The sequence below is a fragment of the Chlamydomonas reinhardtii genome, chromosome 11 (assembly GCF_000002595.2).
Source record: "Chlamydomonas reinhardtii strain CC-503 cw92 mt+ chromosome 11, whole genome shotgun sequence".
NCBI classification, from domain to species: domain Eukaryota; kingdom Viridiplantae; phylum Chlorophyta; class Chlorophyceae; order Chlamydomonadales; family Chlamydomonadaceae; genus Chlamydomonas; species Chlamydomonas reinhardtii.
The window spans coordinates 1,754,126-1,772,714 of NC_057014.1; the positions used below are offsets into that span (position 1 = coordinate 1,754,126).

The 18,589-nt window shown below is 63.6% G+C and overlaps 2 protein-coding genes across 2 annotated transcripts; one reads left to right on the forward strand and one right to left on the reverse strand.

Annotated features, from left to right (window-relative positions):
• Nucleotides 1–12: 12 nt before the first annotated feature.
• On the reverse strand, nucleotides 13–3,128 carry CHLRE_11g467794v5 (uncharacterized protein). The gene is made up of 4 exons (XM_043067548.1): nucleotides 2,808–3,128; nucleotides 2,168–2,258; nucleotides 1,472–1,588; nucleotides 13–1,197 (listed from the first exon to the last, which is right to left on the reverse strand). Exons 1-4 carry the CDS (start codon nucleotides 3,092–3,094, stop codon nucleotides 664–666), a joined length of 1,029 nt encoding a protein of 342 aa, XP_042919544.1. The 5' UTR covers nucleotides 3,095–3,128; the 3' UTR covers nucleotides 13–663.
• Nucleotides 3,129–3,418: 290 nt separating this feature from the next.
• CHLRE_11g467795v5 (uncharacterized protein) lies at nucleotides 3,419–18,370 on the forward strand. Its single transcript, XM_043067549.1, has 31 exons — nucleotides 3,419–3,644; nucleotides 3,827–3,929; nucleotides 4,190–4,242; nucleotides 4,604–4,668; nucleotides 4,937–4,983; nucleotides 5,440–5,504; nucleotides 5,773–5,928; nucleotides 6,592–6,630; nucleotides 7,465–7,524; nucleotides 7,862–8,033; nucleotides 8,148–8,239; nucleotides 8,646–8,755; nucleotides 9,032–9,110; nucleotides 9,435–9,510; nucleotides 9,899–10,042; nucleotides 10,300–10,358; nucleotides 10,820–11,028; nucleotides 11,358–11,418; nucleotides 11,733–11,912; nucleotides 12,277–12,378; nucleotides 12,745–12,810; nucleotides 13,015–13,287; nucleotides 13,559–13,685; nucleotides 14,066–14,141; nucleotides 14,320–14,407; nucleotides 14,791–14,885; nucleotides 15,148–15,303; nucleotides 15,760–15,904; nucleotides 16,469–16,611; nucleotides 16,959–17,133; nucleotides 17,419–18,370. The coding sequence occupies exons 1-31, from the start codon at nucleotides 3,612–3,614 to the stop codon at nucleotides 17,536–17,538; spliced, it is 3,369 nt and encodes a 1,122-aa protein (XP_042919545.1). The 5' UTR covers nucleotides 3,419–3,611; the 3' UTR covers nucleotides 17,539–18,370.
• Nucleotides 18,371–18,589: the final 219 nt, after the last annotated feature.

Below are 18,589 nucleotides of genomic sequence, written 5' to 3' on the forward strand. Positions count from 1 at the left end.
TCAGAGGCCACAGTCTTCAACTCTTCGTTCTGCGACGACGCTCCCACCCAAGCGCGATACAAATAGCAATGCTAGCTGTTACTGATGATTCTGTCGTTCCCGGCGGTGTCCACACAGTACTACATGCGTCTCACACCGCCTCAAGCACACCGCCTCACGCACACCGCCTGTCACTGCCGCAATGTACCGCCCATGAACCGCCGATGCACGAACCCGTTTGTCTGCCCTGCCCATACCAGGCACGCACAGGATCACCCCAGTCCCTTTCCTGTGCAAGCAAACGTCATGCACGCACACAATAGTTTAGCAGGAAAACTCTCATTCCTTCTGGCGCACTTCCGCAGCGCGCCCTAGCAGCCTTCAGCTCTCCATCATGCCGGCCACCCACACCAGCCACTGAGCTTGCCCACGCACACAGATGGATTCGCCAATCGCCAGTCACCCATGAACACACACAAGCGCCATCCGCGGCCGTAATTCTGCATCGCATTCGCTGTCCTACCCGCATTGTTTTCCTCATGCCCTTCAGCACATGTGCCACAATATCACGCACCAATACCCCGTCGCCAATCTCTCCATAACCCAGTTCGCCGTTCACCCACCCGGGCTCGCCACGCGGCACCAGCCACAACAGGACCCACATGTTCTGTTCCGTGCCCGTCATCAGTAGTACCCGCGCCCGGGGTTCCGGCCTCCGTACCCACCACCGCCGCCGTACCCACCACCGCCGCCGCGCCCGTGCCCGCACTCATCGCCGTAGCCTGGCCCTCCGCCGTAAACGCCAGGCCTGCCGTAACCCCCGCCTCCAGCGTAGCCGCCAGGCCCGCCGAAGCCTGGCCCTCCGCCGTAGACGCCGCCGCCGCCGTAACCGCCGCCACTGCTGTAACCGCCGCCGCCGTAACCGCCGCCGCAATAACCGCCGCCGCCACTGTACCCACCACCTCCGAACCCTCCTCCTCCTCCGCCGCCGCCGCCGCCACTGCTGTAACCGCCGCCACCATCGTGACGGCCGCCAAACCCGCCGCCGCCCAGCCCGCCGCCGCCTCCAAGCGCGTCCTGCTGGCGCCGCTGCCGGTGTCGGCGCCGCCGCTCGCGCTTGCCGCAGGCTGTGCACCAGTGCTCGGCCCCCGCCCGCCGGGAGCAGTCGCCGCATGCAGGCGCCTGCGTCACGTCCCCGCACTCCTGGCACAACGGCGGCTGCGGGGGCATGGCAGGCAGTTGCTAGGTCGTGACAGTTGCGGGGGCGTGGCAGTTGCGATAGCAAGTAAGTGGTACATGCAATCTCAGTGGCCACGTGCTGAGCCTGGGTGGCTGTTTGACGCGCCTCCTACGCCTGTCACTCGCCGCCTTCCGCGTCACCGTCCCCAAGAAACATTACTACGCGCCCCCATGCCTTTGGCAGGAACAGTGACAACAATCCGCCGCCGCCACTCGCACAATCACATCATCAGGTGCCCGGCTGCTCGCTCACCTGGTACGGCCGGTCGCGGCAGTGGGCGCACGTGCGGTCAAGCAGGTACGGCAGGCACTCATCCCGCCGCTCCGCAAACAGCGCGTCAGCGACCTCGTTGATGATGTTCACTCGTGCCTGCGGGGGTGGCGAGTGTGACGACCACAACCCAGTGATTGCAACCTCAAAACAGTTTCAAACAGTGCAACGCGTTGCCGACACAGCTGCACCGAGTTGCCACCGTCGCGCGAGTTGCCACCGTGTGTTAAAAAACGAAACGAACCGTGTGTGTGGTTGCGTGTGTCCAGCCTTGTCCGTGTAGTTGGTTGCGCGTGGGACCGGCAGACACGGCCCGTGTGTGGAGATCACACGCGTGCGGTGGCTTCCGTTGTCTTGCGACCCCACCGAAGCAAGGCTGGCCCCTGCCTGCAGCCACACCTCTTCATTGCCAAACTCCACACACAACCCCACCGCGACTGTTTCCTTACGGGATTGGTTCAAAGTTAGCCCCCCCCGCCCCCCGCGAATGAATGGCCCCCGCCCTCTATGGGCTGGCCTCGGGTGCGGCACCTCGGTTGCTTGGGGCTTGGCGGTACCCCCACCATTGGGTGGGGTGAAAAAAGCAACACCCTCCGTCCAGCCTTGCAAACCAGTCATGCTTGGAACCCCATTACTCTGGACCCCCTCCCCATCCCTCCTCGCGACCCGGCCACGCACAATGTATCGGCGATAGTCATCCCGCCCGCAGCTGTGGTCGGCCGTGACGCGGTTGAAGCACTCCTGCCGCGGCGCGGCGCACCAGACGTACCTGAGGGGGGGGCAGGTGTGTGTGTGTGTACACGTGTGTGTGCGTGTGTGTGTGTGTGTGTGTGTGTGTGTGTGTGTGTGTGTGTGTGTGTGTGTGTGTGTGTGTGTGTGTGTGTTAAAAAGAGCGCAAGGAAAACATTACGCGTAGGACAGTGTATGTGCGTGTGTTTTTTGGGGCGGCGAGGCAAGCACAGGTCACAACAGGGAGGGATGAGCAACGTGGGGTGGGCCGGTCCTCGATGGCCGGTCTCTGAGGGCCGAAGGCCCGAAACGGCCGAAAGCAAAAGGGCGGCAACACGCAGGATCAACGCGGTGCGCCGCTAACGGTATTACCGAGAAGTGTGCGCAGCGCTTTGCGACAACGCTTGTGTCACGAGCGCAGCCGGGAGGGGGGGCTTACCTCAGGGCTCAGGATGGGGGCCTGTAGCGTCTGTAGCGCTGAATTGACAGTTGGGTGCCATCCCCGGGCACCCGCCACGCACCCTCCCCTCCTGCTTCCCGCGCCCTGCCCCTCCCCCCAACGCCGCCATTCCCGGCCCCAGCCGCTCACCACACTTGATAGCCGTACGTGCGCGCCAGGCCGTCTATCCCGCGCCGCTGGTGCTTGCCCGGCGCGAAGAATGCCTCGCACACGATGCTCTGCCCCGGCCATGAGCGGAGATAGGTTTCTATCTCGCCTAGCCATATGTGAGTTGCTTTATCCCTGGCTATGTCGCCGTGCTGCGAGTACGTGTTCGCTATGTCAAAATGTGGCAGTCGCGCAAGTGCATTGTTCTGCTGTCGCAGGAAAGTCTTCCCTGAGCCACTGACACCTCCTATGCAGTATATGGCGGGCATACTATTAATAATTGCCCAAGCAACTGGATATAGCTCGATTGGTGGGCTGTGCCCAGCGCCGTTGACCGCCGCATGAGGGCGGGTCTCCATCTGCTGCAACCCACTTACCCACTCCGTCGGCACCCTCCTCATTCCTTGGTGGTAATGATGTCTACCTGGCGTCTTGCTCGCGGATCGACAACACGCGTTTGGAAGAGGGAGTCCGCGTGATGGTCACAGGCACGTGAGGCGCGCGTGCCAAACCCAGACGGCCACAGCCCGATGCACAACCTGCCCCCGGCGCCGATCTGCCCCCAAGCCCGACACACTTTAAGATAATTTACACAATCACACAATGCTGTGGGCCGCGCAGAGCAGCAAATAGCAACCGGTTGCCTGGTATACGCGTTGCGCGCCAAAACGCAGCGCCATAATAAGAATGCATCAGCCTTAATCGGCTGGACAGATTCTCAAATAGGAGAAAGTAGATTGTTTTCGAGTCTGTAGGCAGCCACAGCGGCGCGACAGACGCGCAAGAATGAACAACGCGCACGAGGTGGAGGTGTCACAGGCAAGCACCAGCGCGTTGATCAAACAGGCAGCTGCTGGAAACGGCTATTCAGTCTTCTTGACTCGCACGGGGCTGTTGATGGAGATGCGCTTGCGAGCCTGGCAGGACGCCACCTGGCGCGCGGAAGCTGCGAAACCTGTGCCGCGTTTGCTCATGAGAAAAGTAATGTGCTGGCTGCGTAGGTCGCGGCATACTTCAATGTGGACCTGGACAAGGGCCTCTCGGACACGGACGTGTTCAAGGCCCGCACGCGCTATGGCCGCAACGAGCTGGCTCCGGAGGAGGGTGAGAGAGCGGCGCAGCGTCAACAGAGGCCGCTAGACAGCTTTGTGGGAGAAGAGGAAGGGGGGGTTTGCAGGCTTGCTGTGGAGAGCTTCCGCACCCAGCGGAAACTGGGGGTACAGTAGGGGCGGCAGGGGCAGCGGGGGCGGCACTGTCCAACACTGTCGGCGACTTCGGCAGGTGAATGGGAGTGAAGCCTTAACGGTATAGCCCCACTTGCTGCTGGCATTCATTCAAACACACCAATCACATCTGCCCTGCAGCCACTCCGCTGTGGAAGCTAATTCTGAAGCAGTTTGACGACCTGTTGGTCAAGGTGCGCAGGGGTGGGTCGTTTCCGCCACTCCCACCAACCAACCACTCACACGAGGATTCATGGGGCTGAGGATGGGTCCAGTTGGCACAGTGAGTTGTCTGCACCAACGCCATGAGAACTCAAGTAAGAAACAAACCGTGGGTGGGCTAGTGGGTTTGCTGGTAGACAGTTGTGGGCGGCGGTGGGTGCGTGGCGGTCGGTGGCTTGCGGCAGTGGGGCAAACAAGTTGCCGCGTATGACGTCAGCCGCGCCACAACCGAAAGCCTGCGGGTGTAGCAAGGCAATGCCGGCAGTGCCGCACCGCATTGCAGACGCGTTACTGTGTGTTTTCATCCCTTGTGTGCCCCCCCCCCCAACACAGATTCTGCTGGCTGCGGCGGTGGCGGACTTCATCATCGCCATGAGCGACGGCGAGGGCGTGCTGGGGTGCGTGTGGCGCTGCGTGTGTGTGGGGGGAGGGTGTGTGTGTGCGCGCGTGTGTGTGTGTGTGTGTGTGTGTGTGTGCGTGTGTGTGTGTGTGTGTGTGTGGGTGGGTGGGTGGGTGAGTGTGGGCGTGTGTGCGGGGGGTTTGGGTGGGTGCATGCGTGTGGTTGCGTGTACATGCGTGTTGTGGTGCAGCACGGACGTTGTGGGGTGGACGCGTGGAAGACCCACACGCACCCCGTGCCGCTCCCTGCCGCCGCCACACGCACAGGTCCCTGGTGGAGCCGTTTGTCATCATCCTCATCCTCATTGCAAACGGTGTGTGTGCGTGAGGCAGACGGGAGGGGAGGGGCCTGGGGGATAGGGCGCCGGGGCTGCAACCGGTGGCGCTGGTGGCAGTGCGGCAGCACGGCAGCGGCGGCGGACAGCAGCAGCAGCACTGCAACGGCAGGGGACGTCGGCACCGGGGCGGCGGCGGCGGTGGATCCGGGCATGGACACACAGGAGTGGCTGTTGGCGGAGAACTCGGAGGCGGAGGACGGGGCTGTGAGACAACCCTGCAGCGTAGCCCAGGACGTGGCTTGGGCTGTCATTGTATTGGGCTGAGGCCATCCGTGTGGAGGTCGGTCGTTCACTAGCCGGGAGTGAGCGTTGTGAGCTGGAAACAAATGGTCAGCGAGCAAATTAGCATGCAATTCCAAGCAAACCCCATCGCGAAGCCCGTTTAACCCCGCTTCCGGACCATTGACCCCGACCTCGTGTGCCCTGCTGCAGCCACGGTGGGAGTGGTGACTGAGCGCAACGCGGAGCAGGCGATTGAGGAGCTCAAAGCCTACGAGGTGAGCAAGCATGTGTGTATGTGTGTGTGCGCGCGCGCGTGCATGTGTGTGTGTGGCACGCGTGTGTGGCGTCAGGAAAGCACAAGTGTGTGTACGGTATGCGTGTGCGCGTGTGCGCGGGTTATGCATGCGACACGACAACACCGCTGCGCCAGGCGTGCACCACTGCACAACCTCCACACCACACCTGCCGTTACCCCCTCCCCACTCCCATTCCCAATCCCACTCCCGCACCTCCAAACCCAATCCCACTCCCGCACACCCGCAGGCTGAGAGCGCCACGGTCCTGCGCAACGGCGTGCTGCAGCTGGTGCCGGCGGGGGACCTGGTGCCGGGGGACGTGGTGGAGGTGGCGGTGGGCGCCAAGGTGCCGGCAGACACGCGGCTGGCGGGGCTGCTGGGCAACGTGCTGCGCGTGGACCAGGTGCGGAGAGAGGCGGGGGGGGGGGTATGGGGGTTTCGGGCGCGTGCGTGTGTGTTTCGTGTGTGCAATTGTGTGTGACACATGCGGTTGGCGGGGCTGGCGGGGCTGCTGGGCAACGTGCTGCGCGTGGACCAGGTGGGGAGAGGCGGGGTTGTCCAGGCCACTCAGCTTGGGGTGGCGCGGATGAGGGGCGGGGTTTGGTCGTGTGGAGAGAGCACAAGGGAAGAAAAGACGCGGGGCTTCGCATGCTGTGCGATGCGGTGCGGGTTGGGGGTAGCATATCCAAGCTACACCAAAGGGCCGAAGGGTGAGAGGGGGGTGAGCACGGCAGCCCGGCCGGGCCAAGGGTCCAGCCACATGCATGTGCGCATGACTCGGCTGTCAATGGCGCAGTGTGTGTGGCAGTAGTGAGGCGCGGTGGTGAAGTGTGTTGAAGTGTTGTGTGGGTCGGTGGCAGGAGGGCAGAACGACCGCAGCCGCCCCCCAAACAACCACTCATCCACCCCTGCCCTCATACTACCTCCCGCCGCCTCGGTGACCATTGATAACGTCTGTTGTTCCTCTAAAATTGCCTACGGTCTACCACTTTTCTTACAGTTTATCATTAACATAAAACCCCCCTCTTCCCCTGCCCCTCTCCCCCGCCTCCCCCCGCCGCCACAGTCCATCCTGACGGGCGAGAGCCACAGCGTGGACAAGCAGGTGGGTTCGTGGGGGCTGGGGGTGTGTGGACAAGCAGGTGGGTTCGTGGGAGCTGGGGGTGTGTGGACAAGCAGGTGGGTTCGTGGGAGCTGGGGGTGTGTGGACAAGCAGGTGGGTTCGTGGGAGCTGGGGGTGTGTGGACAAGCAGGTGGGTTCGTGGGAGCTGGGGGTGTGTGGACAAGCAGGTGGGTTCGTGGGAGCTGGGGGTGTGTGGACAAGCAGGTGGGTTCGTGGGAGCTGGGGGTGTGTGGACAAGCAGGTGGGTTCGTGGGAGCTGGGGGTGTGTGGACAAGCAGGTGGGTTCGTGGGAGCTGGGGGTGTGTGGACAAGCAGGTGGGTTCGTGGGAGCTGGGGGTGTGTGGACAAGCAGGTGGGCAGGTGGATGGGTGGGTGGGTGTGTATGTGCGTGTGGGTGTGCGTGTGCGTGTGAGCTGTGAGAGTGGTGGGTGGGTGGGCGGTAAACGTGGGTGCGAGCGCGGCGTGCCATGAAGGAAACCCCAAAACCAGCTTAGGTAGACAGAGTCGAGGTTTGAGGGTCTTTGCCGGGGCCAGCGACTGTTGGGGGCAGGTGCAATGATTGGGGCCAGCGACTGTTCTGGCCCCTGCTGACTTGCAGTTGGTCGAACCGATCGCACGTGTCACCTTGCGTGTGTAAAGGCACGCACATACCTGAAACCCCTCCTGTGCGTGTCCCCTACGATACCCGTCCACCTTGTTTTTCGCCCCCACGCGTGTTCATCCCCATCCTCATAACCGGGTGGTACCACTTCTCATCCCTATCTCCCCACAACCCCACGGGATTGGTTCAGAGTCAACCTCCACAACCCCGCACAGGTCCGCCCAGTGCTCAAAGACAACCCGGTGTACCAGGACAAGACCAACATGATGTTCTCGGTGAGGGTGGGAGGGAAGGAGGGAGGGCGGAGGGGGCGTGTGTGTATGTCTGGGGGGCGTGGCAAGGTGGGGCGTGGGGCGCTCCATGCATGACGAGGGGGCAGGGGAGGCGCACGGCTGCAGGTATTGCAGTCCAATGCGACACACACACACACACACACACACACACACACACACACACACACACACACACACACACACACACACACACATACACACACACACACATACACACGTGTACACCTCGTAGACTTGTTTTCACCACACAACCAACTACGCCGTGCGCATTTGTTTCCATAAAGCATCGTCAATAAAAGCACATATACCACTGCTACAGGGCACACTGGTGACGTCGGGTCGCGGGCGCGGCATCGTGGTGGGCACCGGCGCCTCAACCGCCATAGGCCGCATCCGGGACGCGCTATCGGCCGCCGACGGCGCCGATGAGAAGACGCCGCTGAAGCAAAAGCTGGACGAGTTCGGCGAGCTGCTGAGCAAGGTCATCGCGAGTGAGTGACGGCAGTTGTTGTTGTTTTTCTCACAGCTTTTCGTTATGTAGTAGTTTTGTGTTCTGCTGGTTGTTTGAGCCGGCGGTCGCTGCCTCGCTGCCCCTCCCCCGGCAGCCATCTGCGTCATTGTGTGGCTGATGAACATCAACCGCTTCAAGGACCCCGCCCTGGGCGGCTGGCTCAGCGGCGCGCTATACTACCTCAAGGTGCGGGACTGGGGGGTTAACGTTGAACCAAGGTGCGGGCCTGGGGGGAGGGGGAGGTAGGGTAGTTCATGGGGAAAGGAGTGATTAAAAGGGGGCAGGGAGAGGGAGGGGTAGTTATTCCACAGGTGCAATATGGAAGTCTGAGGCACGGGTGTGAGACAGGGGCGTGGGGAGCGGTAGGTGTTCTTCCAAACCCGACTGATGGGATCCAGAGTGCGGAGGTAGAGTTTGGCCATCTATGCACATTTCGAGACTCAAGGGGGAAGAGAAGGGACGCCGATGCGGTGAAGGCAGTCGAGGCAGCACCCAGCCACCTCGCCTCCGCCAAACATCCCTTCAACCCCTCGTTTTAGCTTGTTTTGGTATCATTTGGGCTGGTATTCACCATCATCTGCCTCTGCTGTAGATCGCTGTGGCTCTGGCTGTGGCCGCCATCCCTGAGGGCCTGCCAGCGGTGGTCACCACCTGCCTGGCGCTGGGCACACGCAAGATGGCCAAACAGAACGCCATCGTGCGGTGAGAGCTTTGGGCGGGGGGGGGGGCGGAGTGGGGACGGGGGGTAGCTGGGTGGAGAATGGGCAGCGGGTGTTTCCACCGCTCCCAATGGGTTGTTTGGTCCTCACGGATATCAAGCGGTGGTAGCGCACTGCGGCGCCGGCACCGGCCCTGTGTGACTGACTGCCAAAGGCAGACCACGGACGTGTCTCCTGTGTGCGTCCTGTATGGCTGCCAGTGCAAGGTTGTGTGTATGTGTATATCTGGTGTGTGTGCGTGTGTGTGGTTCCCCGCCAGCTCGCTGCCCTCCGTGGAGACGCTGGGCTGCACCACCGTCATCTGCTCCGACAAGACCGGCACCCTCACCACCAACCAGGTGGGTGCGGGTCGGCTGTTGCAAATGCGTCAGGCAGCGCCAGGGAGGCAGGACGACAGGCACTCGACCAGGGCAGGCAGGCCAGGGCAGCGCCCCGTCCGTGTTTTTACATTCGGTCTCTCCACCCCAGCCCTGCCATCTGCCACTCGCCCCTGATCCCCTCCCCCTGGGTGGTGGAGACAACCCCCGCCCCAAACCCCTCCCTCCCTTGATGTGGTTTGGTTGAGTTTGGGCTGGTGCTTATAACCCCCCGCCCTGCCTCCCCCCCCTGGCTACGCCTTCACTTCTTAACTAATCATGAATGTAATCCCCCCCGTCCCCCAGATGAGCGCCGTGGGCTGTGCGGTGGTTCAGTCGTGTGCGGCGGGCGGCAGCGCCCTCATGGAGTTCAGCATCACGGGTGCGTGCGTAGGCGGAGTGAGGAGGGGGGCGGGGGGGGGGCGGGGGAAGCAGTGAGGCGATGGGTGAGGGGAGCAGTGAGGCGGCGGGGGGGGGGATGCGGGGGAGCAGGGGGTTGGTACCAGGGACAGGCAGGGCGTGGGGTGTCCCGCATAGCACCCCGCATCCTGACCCGTCTGACCTTCATTCTCTCCAGCCTCTTCCCACCCACCCTCCCACGCCCCCCAACCCACGACTACGTGACATCTGTACCATTGCTCCTGGCTACGCCCTCTCGTCTTGTTCAACATGCATGGACCCCCCCGTCGGTCATCGGTACCCGCGCAACACCACGCCTGCTGCCTACTTCGCAACACTTCTCTGCACCAATCCTTGCAAAACCCCCGCAGGCACCACCTACTCCCCCGACGGCATGATCCTGGGCCCCGGCGGCGCGGTGCTCCAGCGCCCCGCCGACAGCCCCTGCCTGCTGCACCTGGCCATGGGCGCGGCGCTGTGCAACGACAGCGCACTGGTCTACAGGCCGGACAAGGGTGCGTGTGAGGATGTGAGGGGGGGTAGCCATCCATGGGATGGTGTGTATCAAATATGAAGTGAGGGGGGGGGGCGTGGAAGGTGGTTACATTCATGAGTAGGTCTGCGTTTGTGAGTGTGGGGTGTATTTGTGTGTCGGTGGTGGTGCAGAATGTCACAGGCGACGACTCGTTGTTACGTGGTCCTCGATGCACGAAAATGGATGTAACAGCCACTGGCCCTGCCTCTGTCCATTCCCCACCCCTCCATTGCGCAGGCACCTACCAGCGCATCGGCGAGGCCACAGAACTGGCACTGCGAGTGTTTGCGGAGAAGGTGCGCGTGTGGTGTGTATGTGTGTGTGGGGGGGGAAGCGTGTGTGGGTGTGTATGTACGTGCGTGCGTGCGTGCGTGCGCGCGCGCGTGCGTGCGTGCGTGCGTGCGTGCATGCGTGCGTGCGTGCAATGTGGGGAACGTGGGGCAGGTGTATGACACGTGGCTGGCATGCGTTACAAGGAGAGCGCTGTAGGTGACGCGGACTCAGGCGGTGTTATGCGCGTGCGGCAGCTAGCGCTTCGCCGCTCCACCACCCGCGCGCCTTTTCCTTCGCTGTTTAATCGCCCGCATCAACGTTACCCCAAGGGGCCTTGCCCCCCCCTCCCTGGCTACGCCCTCTCGTCTTACTTAACATGCATGGAAACCCCTCCCGGACGCTGGACTCCGCAGACATCGGTAACGACGACTACTGTGTACCTTTGTACCTGGCTAATGCATGTAAACCCCCCCCCCCCGCACAGGTGGGACTGCCCGCCTCGGTCGCCGATCACCCCCACGTCTACGTACCAGCTGGCTCCGCCGCCGCCGCCGGACTGGGCGGCGGCCCGGCGGCCGGCGGCTCCGGCCGCGGCGGCGGCGGCGCCGGCGCGGTTGGCGGCCGCGGCGGCCTGGCCTGTAACGCTCACTGGGCGGAGCGGTTCAACCGCAATGCCACTCTGGAGTTCACACGGTGAGGGTTGTTTGTGATGGGCAGGCGGGCTGGGTTTTGGCTCATGCTCGAGGGTTTCAACATTGGAGCTACTGTTTCTTCGCTTGCCGTTCCTTCTCTGCTTTGCTTTACTGTTTACATCAGGACGTACCCAACACCGTGCCAGACCGTGAGAGACCGTGACAGGCCGTGCCACCTCTAAGCGCCCTGCGCCCTCTTTCCACGTTACTCTCTTCCACCATGCAGACGTTGGCAGTTCCATGTTTACGCGTCTGCTATGCTACTGTACATGGCTACGCCTTCATTTCGTAAATAATCACGAATGTAACCCCCTCGCACGCACACCACAGGGACCGGAAGATGATGAGTGTGATGGTGGTGGGCGACACGCGCAGCATAATGTGGAGCAAGGTGCGGGCGAGAGGGAGGAGGCGGGAGGTTGCAAGGTTGAAACGTGGGGATCAGGATTCAAGCAGAGGACTCAGGAAACAGCAAGTAAATACGCTGCAAGGCGAGGAGGTGGGAGAGGAGGGGGATGGGGCGAGAGGAAGGAGGAGCGGGCATGGGACAGGGACGAGGGGAGGACCTTACGTCCTCACCCACACCACCCCTGCCTATCCGTGTTCCCCGCTGTACCAGTTGCTCTACTTCTTCTCCTACCTGCGCTCCCTACCAACCCCTGCCAACTAACCACCCTGCTCTACTTATCTGGTCCCACCCCACAGGGCGCGCCCGAGTCCATCCTGGCCCGCTGTACCTCTGTCCTAGCCAACAACGGCGAGGGAGTGGTGCCGCTCACCGACGCCGCGCGCGGCGCCCTGGCCGCCGCCACCCGCCGGTTCGGCCACCGCGCCCTGCGCACCCTGGCGCTGGCGTACAAGCCGCTGCCGGGCGGCTCCAAGGCGGTGCGTGGGAGCGTGGGGAGGGGGAAGGAGCGAGGAGGGGAGGGGAGGGGAGGGGAGGGGAGGGGAGGGGAGGGGAGGGGAGGGGAGGTGAGGGGAGGGGAGGGGAGGGGAGGGGAGGGGAGGGGAGGGAGATGGGGTGATACGGATTGTGCATGCCCACTCCCAAAGGAAAGCGGGTGCCTGGATGTAAGTGTGTGCATGTTAGTGTGTGCACTGGTTGTAGGTGGAGGGGTGCACGCACGCCAGCCCCATTCGCAAACCGCTACCACAAGAGCAAACGCTCACTCAAATCGACACTACACCACCACCACCACCACCACCACAACCACAACCACAACCACCACCACACTGCCGCCACCTGCAGCTCTCGCCCGCGGACGAGGCCGGGCTGACCTTCCTGGGGCTGGTGGGCATGCACGACCCGCCGCGACCCGAGGCAGCCCGCGCACTGGAGCTGTGCCGCCAGGTGAGGGGGAGGAGGAGGGGTTGGGTGGGGAGGTGGTGGGTGGGAAGGTGGCGAGGTGGTGGGGGGCGGGTGTTTAGTGGTTAGGCTGGGTGTTTAGGACGGGGTGTTCAGGACCGGGTGTTTGGGCTGGGTGTTTGAATGGGGATGTTTGGGCTCTAGGCGAATTGGGACTGGGCAGGGGCGGGTGCTGTTGCACAGGCCGCTGCACACAGCGCAAGCCGATCGGGGGCGCGGGGCCCGCTGGGCCGATCCCGTCTCACACGCGCTACCACGCACGCTTTCCCGCCCTCCACAACCCCTCCACAACCCCTCCACAACCCCTCCACAACCCACCCTCCACAACCCACGCCCCACACCCCACCCCAGGCCGGCATCCGAGTGGTCATGGTCACGGGCGACAACAAGTCCACTGCGGAGGCCGTGGCACGACAGGTGGGAGCGTGCGCGTGTGTGTGTGTGTGTGTGTGTGTGTGTGTGTGTGTGTGTGTGGGCGAGCGGGGTTTAGGGGCGGCAGCAGGCGTCTGCGGTGCGTGCTTGCGCTTCAAAACCCTACTTTCCCTGTATATGCAACGGGTCTGGCGTTTGGCACACGATCTGACACACACGCTCTGCACATGTCGTGTGTTCGTGCCGCAGGTGGGAATGCTGCCGCCCCTCTCCCGCGGCGGCGGCGCCGCCTCCTCCTCCCCCTACGGCTACCAAAACCACAACATGTACGACGACGCTGACGCGGAGGCAGACGAGGCGGCGCTTCGCGGCCTGTCGTACACTGGCCAGGAGTTCGACGCGCTGGCGGGCGGCGGCGGTTTTAGCTCGGACGAGCAGGCGGCGGCGGTTGACAACGTGGTGGTTTTGAGCCGCGTGGAGCCCATGCACAAACTGCGGCTGGTGGAGCAGCTGCGGGCGCGGGTGAGAGGGGCGCGTGTCCAGGGTTTCGCGTCAGGGTTGGAGGGGGGGGACCGGGGGTTGGCAGTGTGTCGCATTGGTCATGGGTGTGTCAGCACGGTTCCGCGCGGATGCATACGACGTCTGCCACATCACCTGCCACTCACCTAGATGTCCTCCGCCCTCGCCCTCCCTCCCGCCTTCCTCCCTTCCTCCCTCGGTCCCCCTTCCCTCCCTCACCCTCCCCTCCTCCCCCTCTGCCCCTGTCCCTCCCCCCCTCCCCCCCCCCCTGCAGGGTCACGTGGTGGCCATGACGGGCGACGGCGTCAACGACGCGCCCGCCCTCAGCCGCGCCGACATAGGCGTGGCCATGGGCAGCGGCACCGCGGTGGCCAAGGGCGCAAGCGACATGGTGCTGGCGGGTGAGGGGGAGCGTGGCGTGTGTGTTTTGGGGGGAGGGCGTGGCGTGTGGGTTTCGAGGGTGGCCAAGGGCGCGTCAGACATGGTGCTGGCGGGTGAGCGGGAGGGCGTGGCGTGTGTGTTTTAGGGGGGGGGCAGGGAGGGCAAGCGTGTGGGTTTCGAGGGTGGCCAAGGGCGCGTCAGACATGGTGCTGGCGGGTGAGCGGGGGGCGGGGAGAAAGCGTGGCGTGTAGGTTTGGGATGGGTGGACGGGGGAGAGGGGTGGGGGGTGCAGGGTGCGGTGGGGGTTCCGCTCCATTGGCGCACGGTTGGCCGCTACCCTGTCCCCTCCAACCACCCTACCCACCGGCCCACCTACCCACCCCGCCGCCGCGGCCCCCAGACGACAACTTCGCCACCATTGTGTCGGCTGTGGCTGAGGGCCGCGCCATATACAACAACACCAAGCAGTTCATCCGGTGAGACGCATCATTACGCGCACCCCTACGCCTGCTGTCTACTTCGCTACACTTCTCCGTACCGTCTTTACACACACACATACACACACATACACACACATACACACTTCCCCCGCTCCCCCCCAAACCTCCCCCCACACATCCTCTACCGCTTATTCCTAACCTCCCCCGCGCGCAGCTACATGATCAGCTCCAACATCGGCGAGGTGGTGGCCATCTTCGTGGCGGCGCTGCTGGGCGTGCCCGAGGTGCTCACGCCAGTGCAGGTGGGCGGGCGGGTGTGTGGGCATGTGTGTGGGGGGTGCTGTGGGGGGGGGCCTGGGGGGGGGGCGTGCTTAACTGCGGGCCACACGCATTCTATCCCCAGCACACGCACACCCACAGTTCCTGATTGTCACACACACACACACACACACACACACACACACACACACACACATATGCACACCTACGTCCCAAACACGATTCCCTGCCGTCCTTTTTCCATACCATGTTTTCTTATTTTCACACCACCACCACTGCACATCCCCCCCCAACACGCACACACACACACACACACACGCACACGCGTAATGTTTTCCTTGTGCTCTTTAACACACGCACAGACACACACACACACACACACCCACACACACACACCCGCCCGCAGCTGCTGTGGGTGAACCTGGTGACTGACGGCCTGCCCGCCACGGCGCTGGGCTTCAACCGCCCAGACAAGGACATCATGAGCAGGCCACCGCGCAGGTGGGGAGGGAGGGAGGGAGGGACAGGGAGGGAGGGACAGGGAGGGAGGCGGAGATGGAGTTACAGTCATGATTATTTAAGAAGTGGGGAGGGACAGGGAGGGAGGGGGTGGGGGCGGACGTGGGTTTGCAGATGTGGGTGTGTCCGGCTGCCACCCCAATCCACACCAGCACTACCTTATACTCCCCCTGATCCCGGCAACCAACCAACCAACCAACCAACCAACCCCAACAACCGCCACCTCACCCCAAAACACACACAGGCTGGACGAGCCCATTGTCAACGGCTGGCTGTTTGTGCGCTACCTGGTGGTGGGCATGTACGTGGGGCTGGCCACTGTGGGCGGCTTCCTGTGGTGGTTCCTGGCGCACGAGGGCGGCGGCGGCCTGACCTGGGGGCAGCTGACCTCCTTCCAGAAGTGAGTGTGGATGCGGGGGAGAGTGAGGGAGAGGGCGAGGGACAGGGAGAGGGTGGGTGCCCGTGGGTGGGTGGGTGGATGGGTGGGTGGGTGGGCGGGTGCCCGTGGGTGTTGAGACACAAGGGGCTGGGCGGCTGGGCGGCTGCGGACGTGGACGTTGCTGGGGCTGTGCCGCTGTGGTCGTCAGGCCGTGTGGGGCACGTGTGTGGACATGGGGGGGGGGGGGGGGCTGTGTCCCGCTCGGCACACCTTCCGTCACTGGGATTGCTGACTGGGAATGGTGCAAACAGTCCCCCCTCCCCACCGCCCTCCCCTCTACCCTCCCCTCCACCTCGCTTCTTCTTGACTACTCATGCATGTGACCTTCCCATCTTCCATTTTTGACACATGCCGTTGGGCATGGATGTAACCTCCGCCCCTCCTCAACCCCACCCTCTTCCCCCCACCCCCTGGCAGGTGCACGGAGGCGTCCGCCAAGGCCGCCGGCTACAGCTGCGACGTGTTCGGCAGCCGCCACCCGCGCACCATCGCCATGAGTGTGCTGGTGGTGGTGGAGATGTTCAACGCCCTAAACAACCTGAGCGAGGACGCCAGCCTGCTGGTGGGTGGAGGGGAGGGGGCGGGACGGGTTCGGTGGAGGAGGGGTGGATGCGGGTGGGGGTGGAGGAGGGGTTGGGTGGGTGTGGAGGGGGGCGGGTGGGGGGGTGGAGGAGGGGTTGGGTGGGTGTGGAGGGGGGCGGGTGGGTGGAGGGGGGTAGAGGCGGGTGGGGGTGGCGTGGGTGGAGGGTTGGGTTTGTTTGGGGGGAGGGTTCTTTTGGGGGCAGTTGAGCGAGGGGGACGGCGTGTGGGGCGGAGTTAAGGGGAACGGGGGCGAGGTTGGAGCGGGGGCGAGGAGAGAGTGAGGAGGAGGGGAACGGAGGGGCAGCGGGCTCCCACACCTCCCACCCCGCGCTACTCACCTTAACTTGCCGTATCACCCCGCTGTACCGGATGCTCCACTCCCCTAGCAGCGCCACCCCACCCCCACTATCACAACTCCGCTTTCCCTTCTTCATTCACCTACCACGACACCACCCAACCCACCCCAACCCACCTCAACCCACCAAAACTCCACACCATACTAAACCCCACACCATGCAACACCCCACAACCCCAACCCCTACAGACCATTCCCCCCTGGGACAACCGCTGGCTGCTGGGTGCCATCGCCACCAGCCTGGGCCTGCACGCGCTCATCTTGTACGCACCGCCGGCCGCCGCGCTGTTCGGCGTCACCGGGCTCAGCGGCGCGGAGTGGGCGGCCGTGGTGTGAGTGGCGCTGGGGAGGGTGCGGGGAGGGGAGGGGTGGGGAGGGGTGCTGGGTGGGGTTGCAAGGTTAAGTTGGGAACAGGATAGTAGCAGCAGATATTAGCATTCGCGTGCGCTATTGCGGCCGATGGCATTAGCCCACCAGAAACACCGGCCGCGGCGGTCACCAATATACATATTGTATTCCCCTCACTTCCATCGCTGCTGCTCATTCTTCTTCCTCTGCCACCACCCCACCCCAACCCCACCCCACCTCAACCCCCAGCAGCACGACTGTTTCCTTACGGGATTGGTTCAAAGTTAACCCCCCCCCCCAACCCCCCCCCCCCCCCACCCCGACTGCGCAGCTGGCTGTCCGCCCCGGTGGTGCTGTTGGATGAGGTGATGAAGGCGCTCAGCCGCAATGTCATACGGCCGCGCCTGCAGAGGCAGCTGGCGCGCAACGGCGGCGGCGGAGGAGGTGGCGGCGGCGGCGGCGGCTCGGGCCGCGGCGGCGGCGGGGCGGGCGGCAGCGGTCTCAAGGTGAGGCGTACGTGTTTGTGTTTGGGGAGGAGGAGTGGATTATGCGGGTGCGTGTGGAGGGGCGGGGGCGGGGGGTTGGGCGAGCGTTATGGCGTGCGTAATCGTCGTTAAGGTGTGTCCTGCGACTGTTGGTTCACATTGCGTTTGTACAATGCGTTTGATCTCTAGCGCGCGTGAATGCCTTTGTACGTCGTGCGTTTGCTAGCGCCTGCTGGTGAAATACGAATGCACAAGTGTGAGACATGGCCTGACACAATAAACGAACCCCACAACTCCACGACGCAGGAGGTCCTGATAGGCGGCGGCGGCCGCGAGAGCGGTAGCGGCAGCGGCGGCAAGGAGGGCGGCGCCGGGGAGGCGGTCCTGTCCATGATCGGGCTTCGAAGCGTGGACAAATCGCATTAGGGAGAGATGGGCAGGGCCCTGTTGCTTGAACTGTGGGGGGTTGCAGGGTTAAAAACATTGGGAACAGGATACAAGGGGGGGGCGACAGGCCGGCAGGCAGCAGAGCCAGCTAGCGGCTGGTCCCAACGTCAATCAGGTTGAATCACCGTTTGCGCGTTTACGGCGGGAGTTCGCGGAAATTCGAGGGGGCTGGGTAGACGTAATGGTGGACTCGCACTACTGCGCAGGATTAGAATGGATACGGTAGATGCTCCGCAGAAGATGAAGCAGGCCCAGCGCCGTGGCGTGTTGCGGGCGTGTCAGGGGCCGCGTCAGGGGCGTGTGGGCGGTGGCCGGCGGCCTGTTGTGTCTCATTGTTGCGAGTGGGGGGGCGCACAGCAACACACAGGACACTACTGTAGACTGGAGTAGAGGTTTTGGTTTGCTGTAGCTGGTATACGAGGATGGTGGCCAGGAGTGCGAAGGTGTTGCCGTGCAGGGCACCGTGCGCGTGTGTGTGGGCCGCCGGCGGTAGCCACGAGGACGGGCGGAGCGGGGGCGACCGGAGTGGTAACGGCCAGTGTGGTAAGACTGCATACTCGGTAAAAGACACATCTGGAATTCTGGATGCCACAGGGCGTCTTCCGCAAGGTTATGTACCTCATGTGGCGTAGAACTACGTACAGCGTTCCGCCCACCGCCAGGGCATTCGGGCACAATCCGACCTGTTGACTGTTGGTGCGTGAGAGCGGCTGGCTGCCACGCCGGGCGCTGCGCACGCGGGGGGCCACGTCATGCAACGTGGCGATTTCCTCCACCTGTACTGGCAGTCTTGCAGTCGATTAAGGACACACTGGGTTACGGGTTTACACGGCTCTCGCTCCTCAGCCTGGAACTGGCGAGTACCTCGAGGCTCAAGCAGCCCAAGCAGCATATCCCCAGGGGTGGCTCGTGCGTGGGGTGTGCATGGTGGGGGCGACTCTCAACTTGCCCCCAACCTCTGTACCGTAGTCTACCAGTCTGTCCGCAGGGCGCAGGACCGTCCCGGCCACGCCCAGGCTTACGGCTTAGC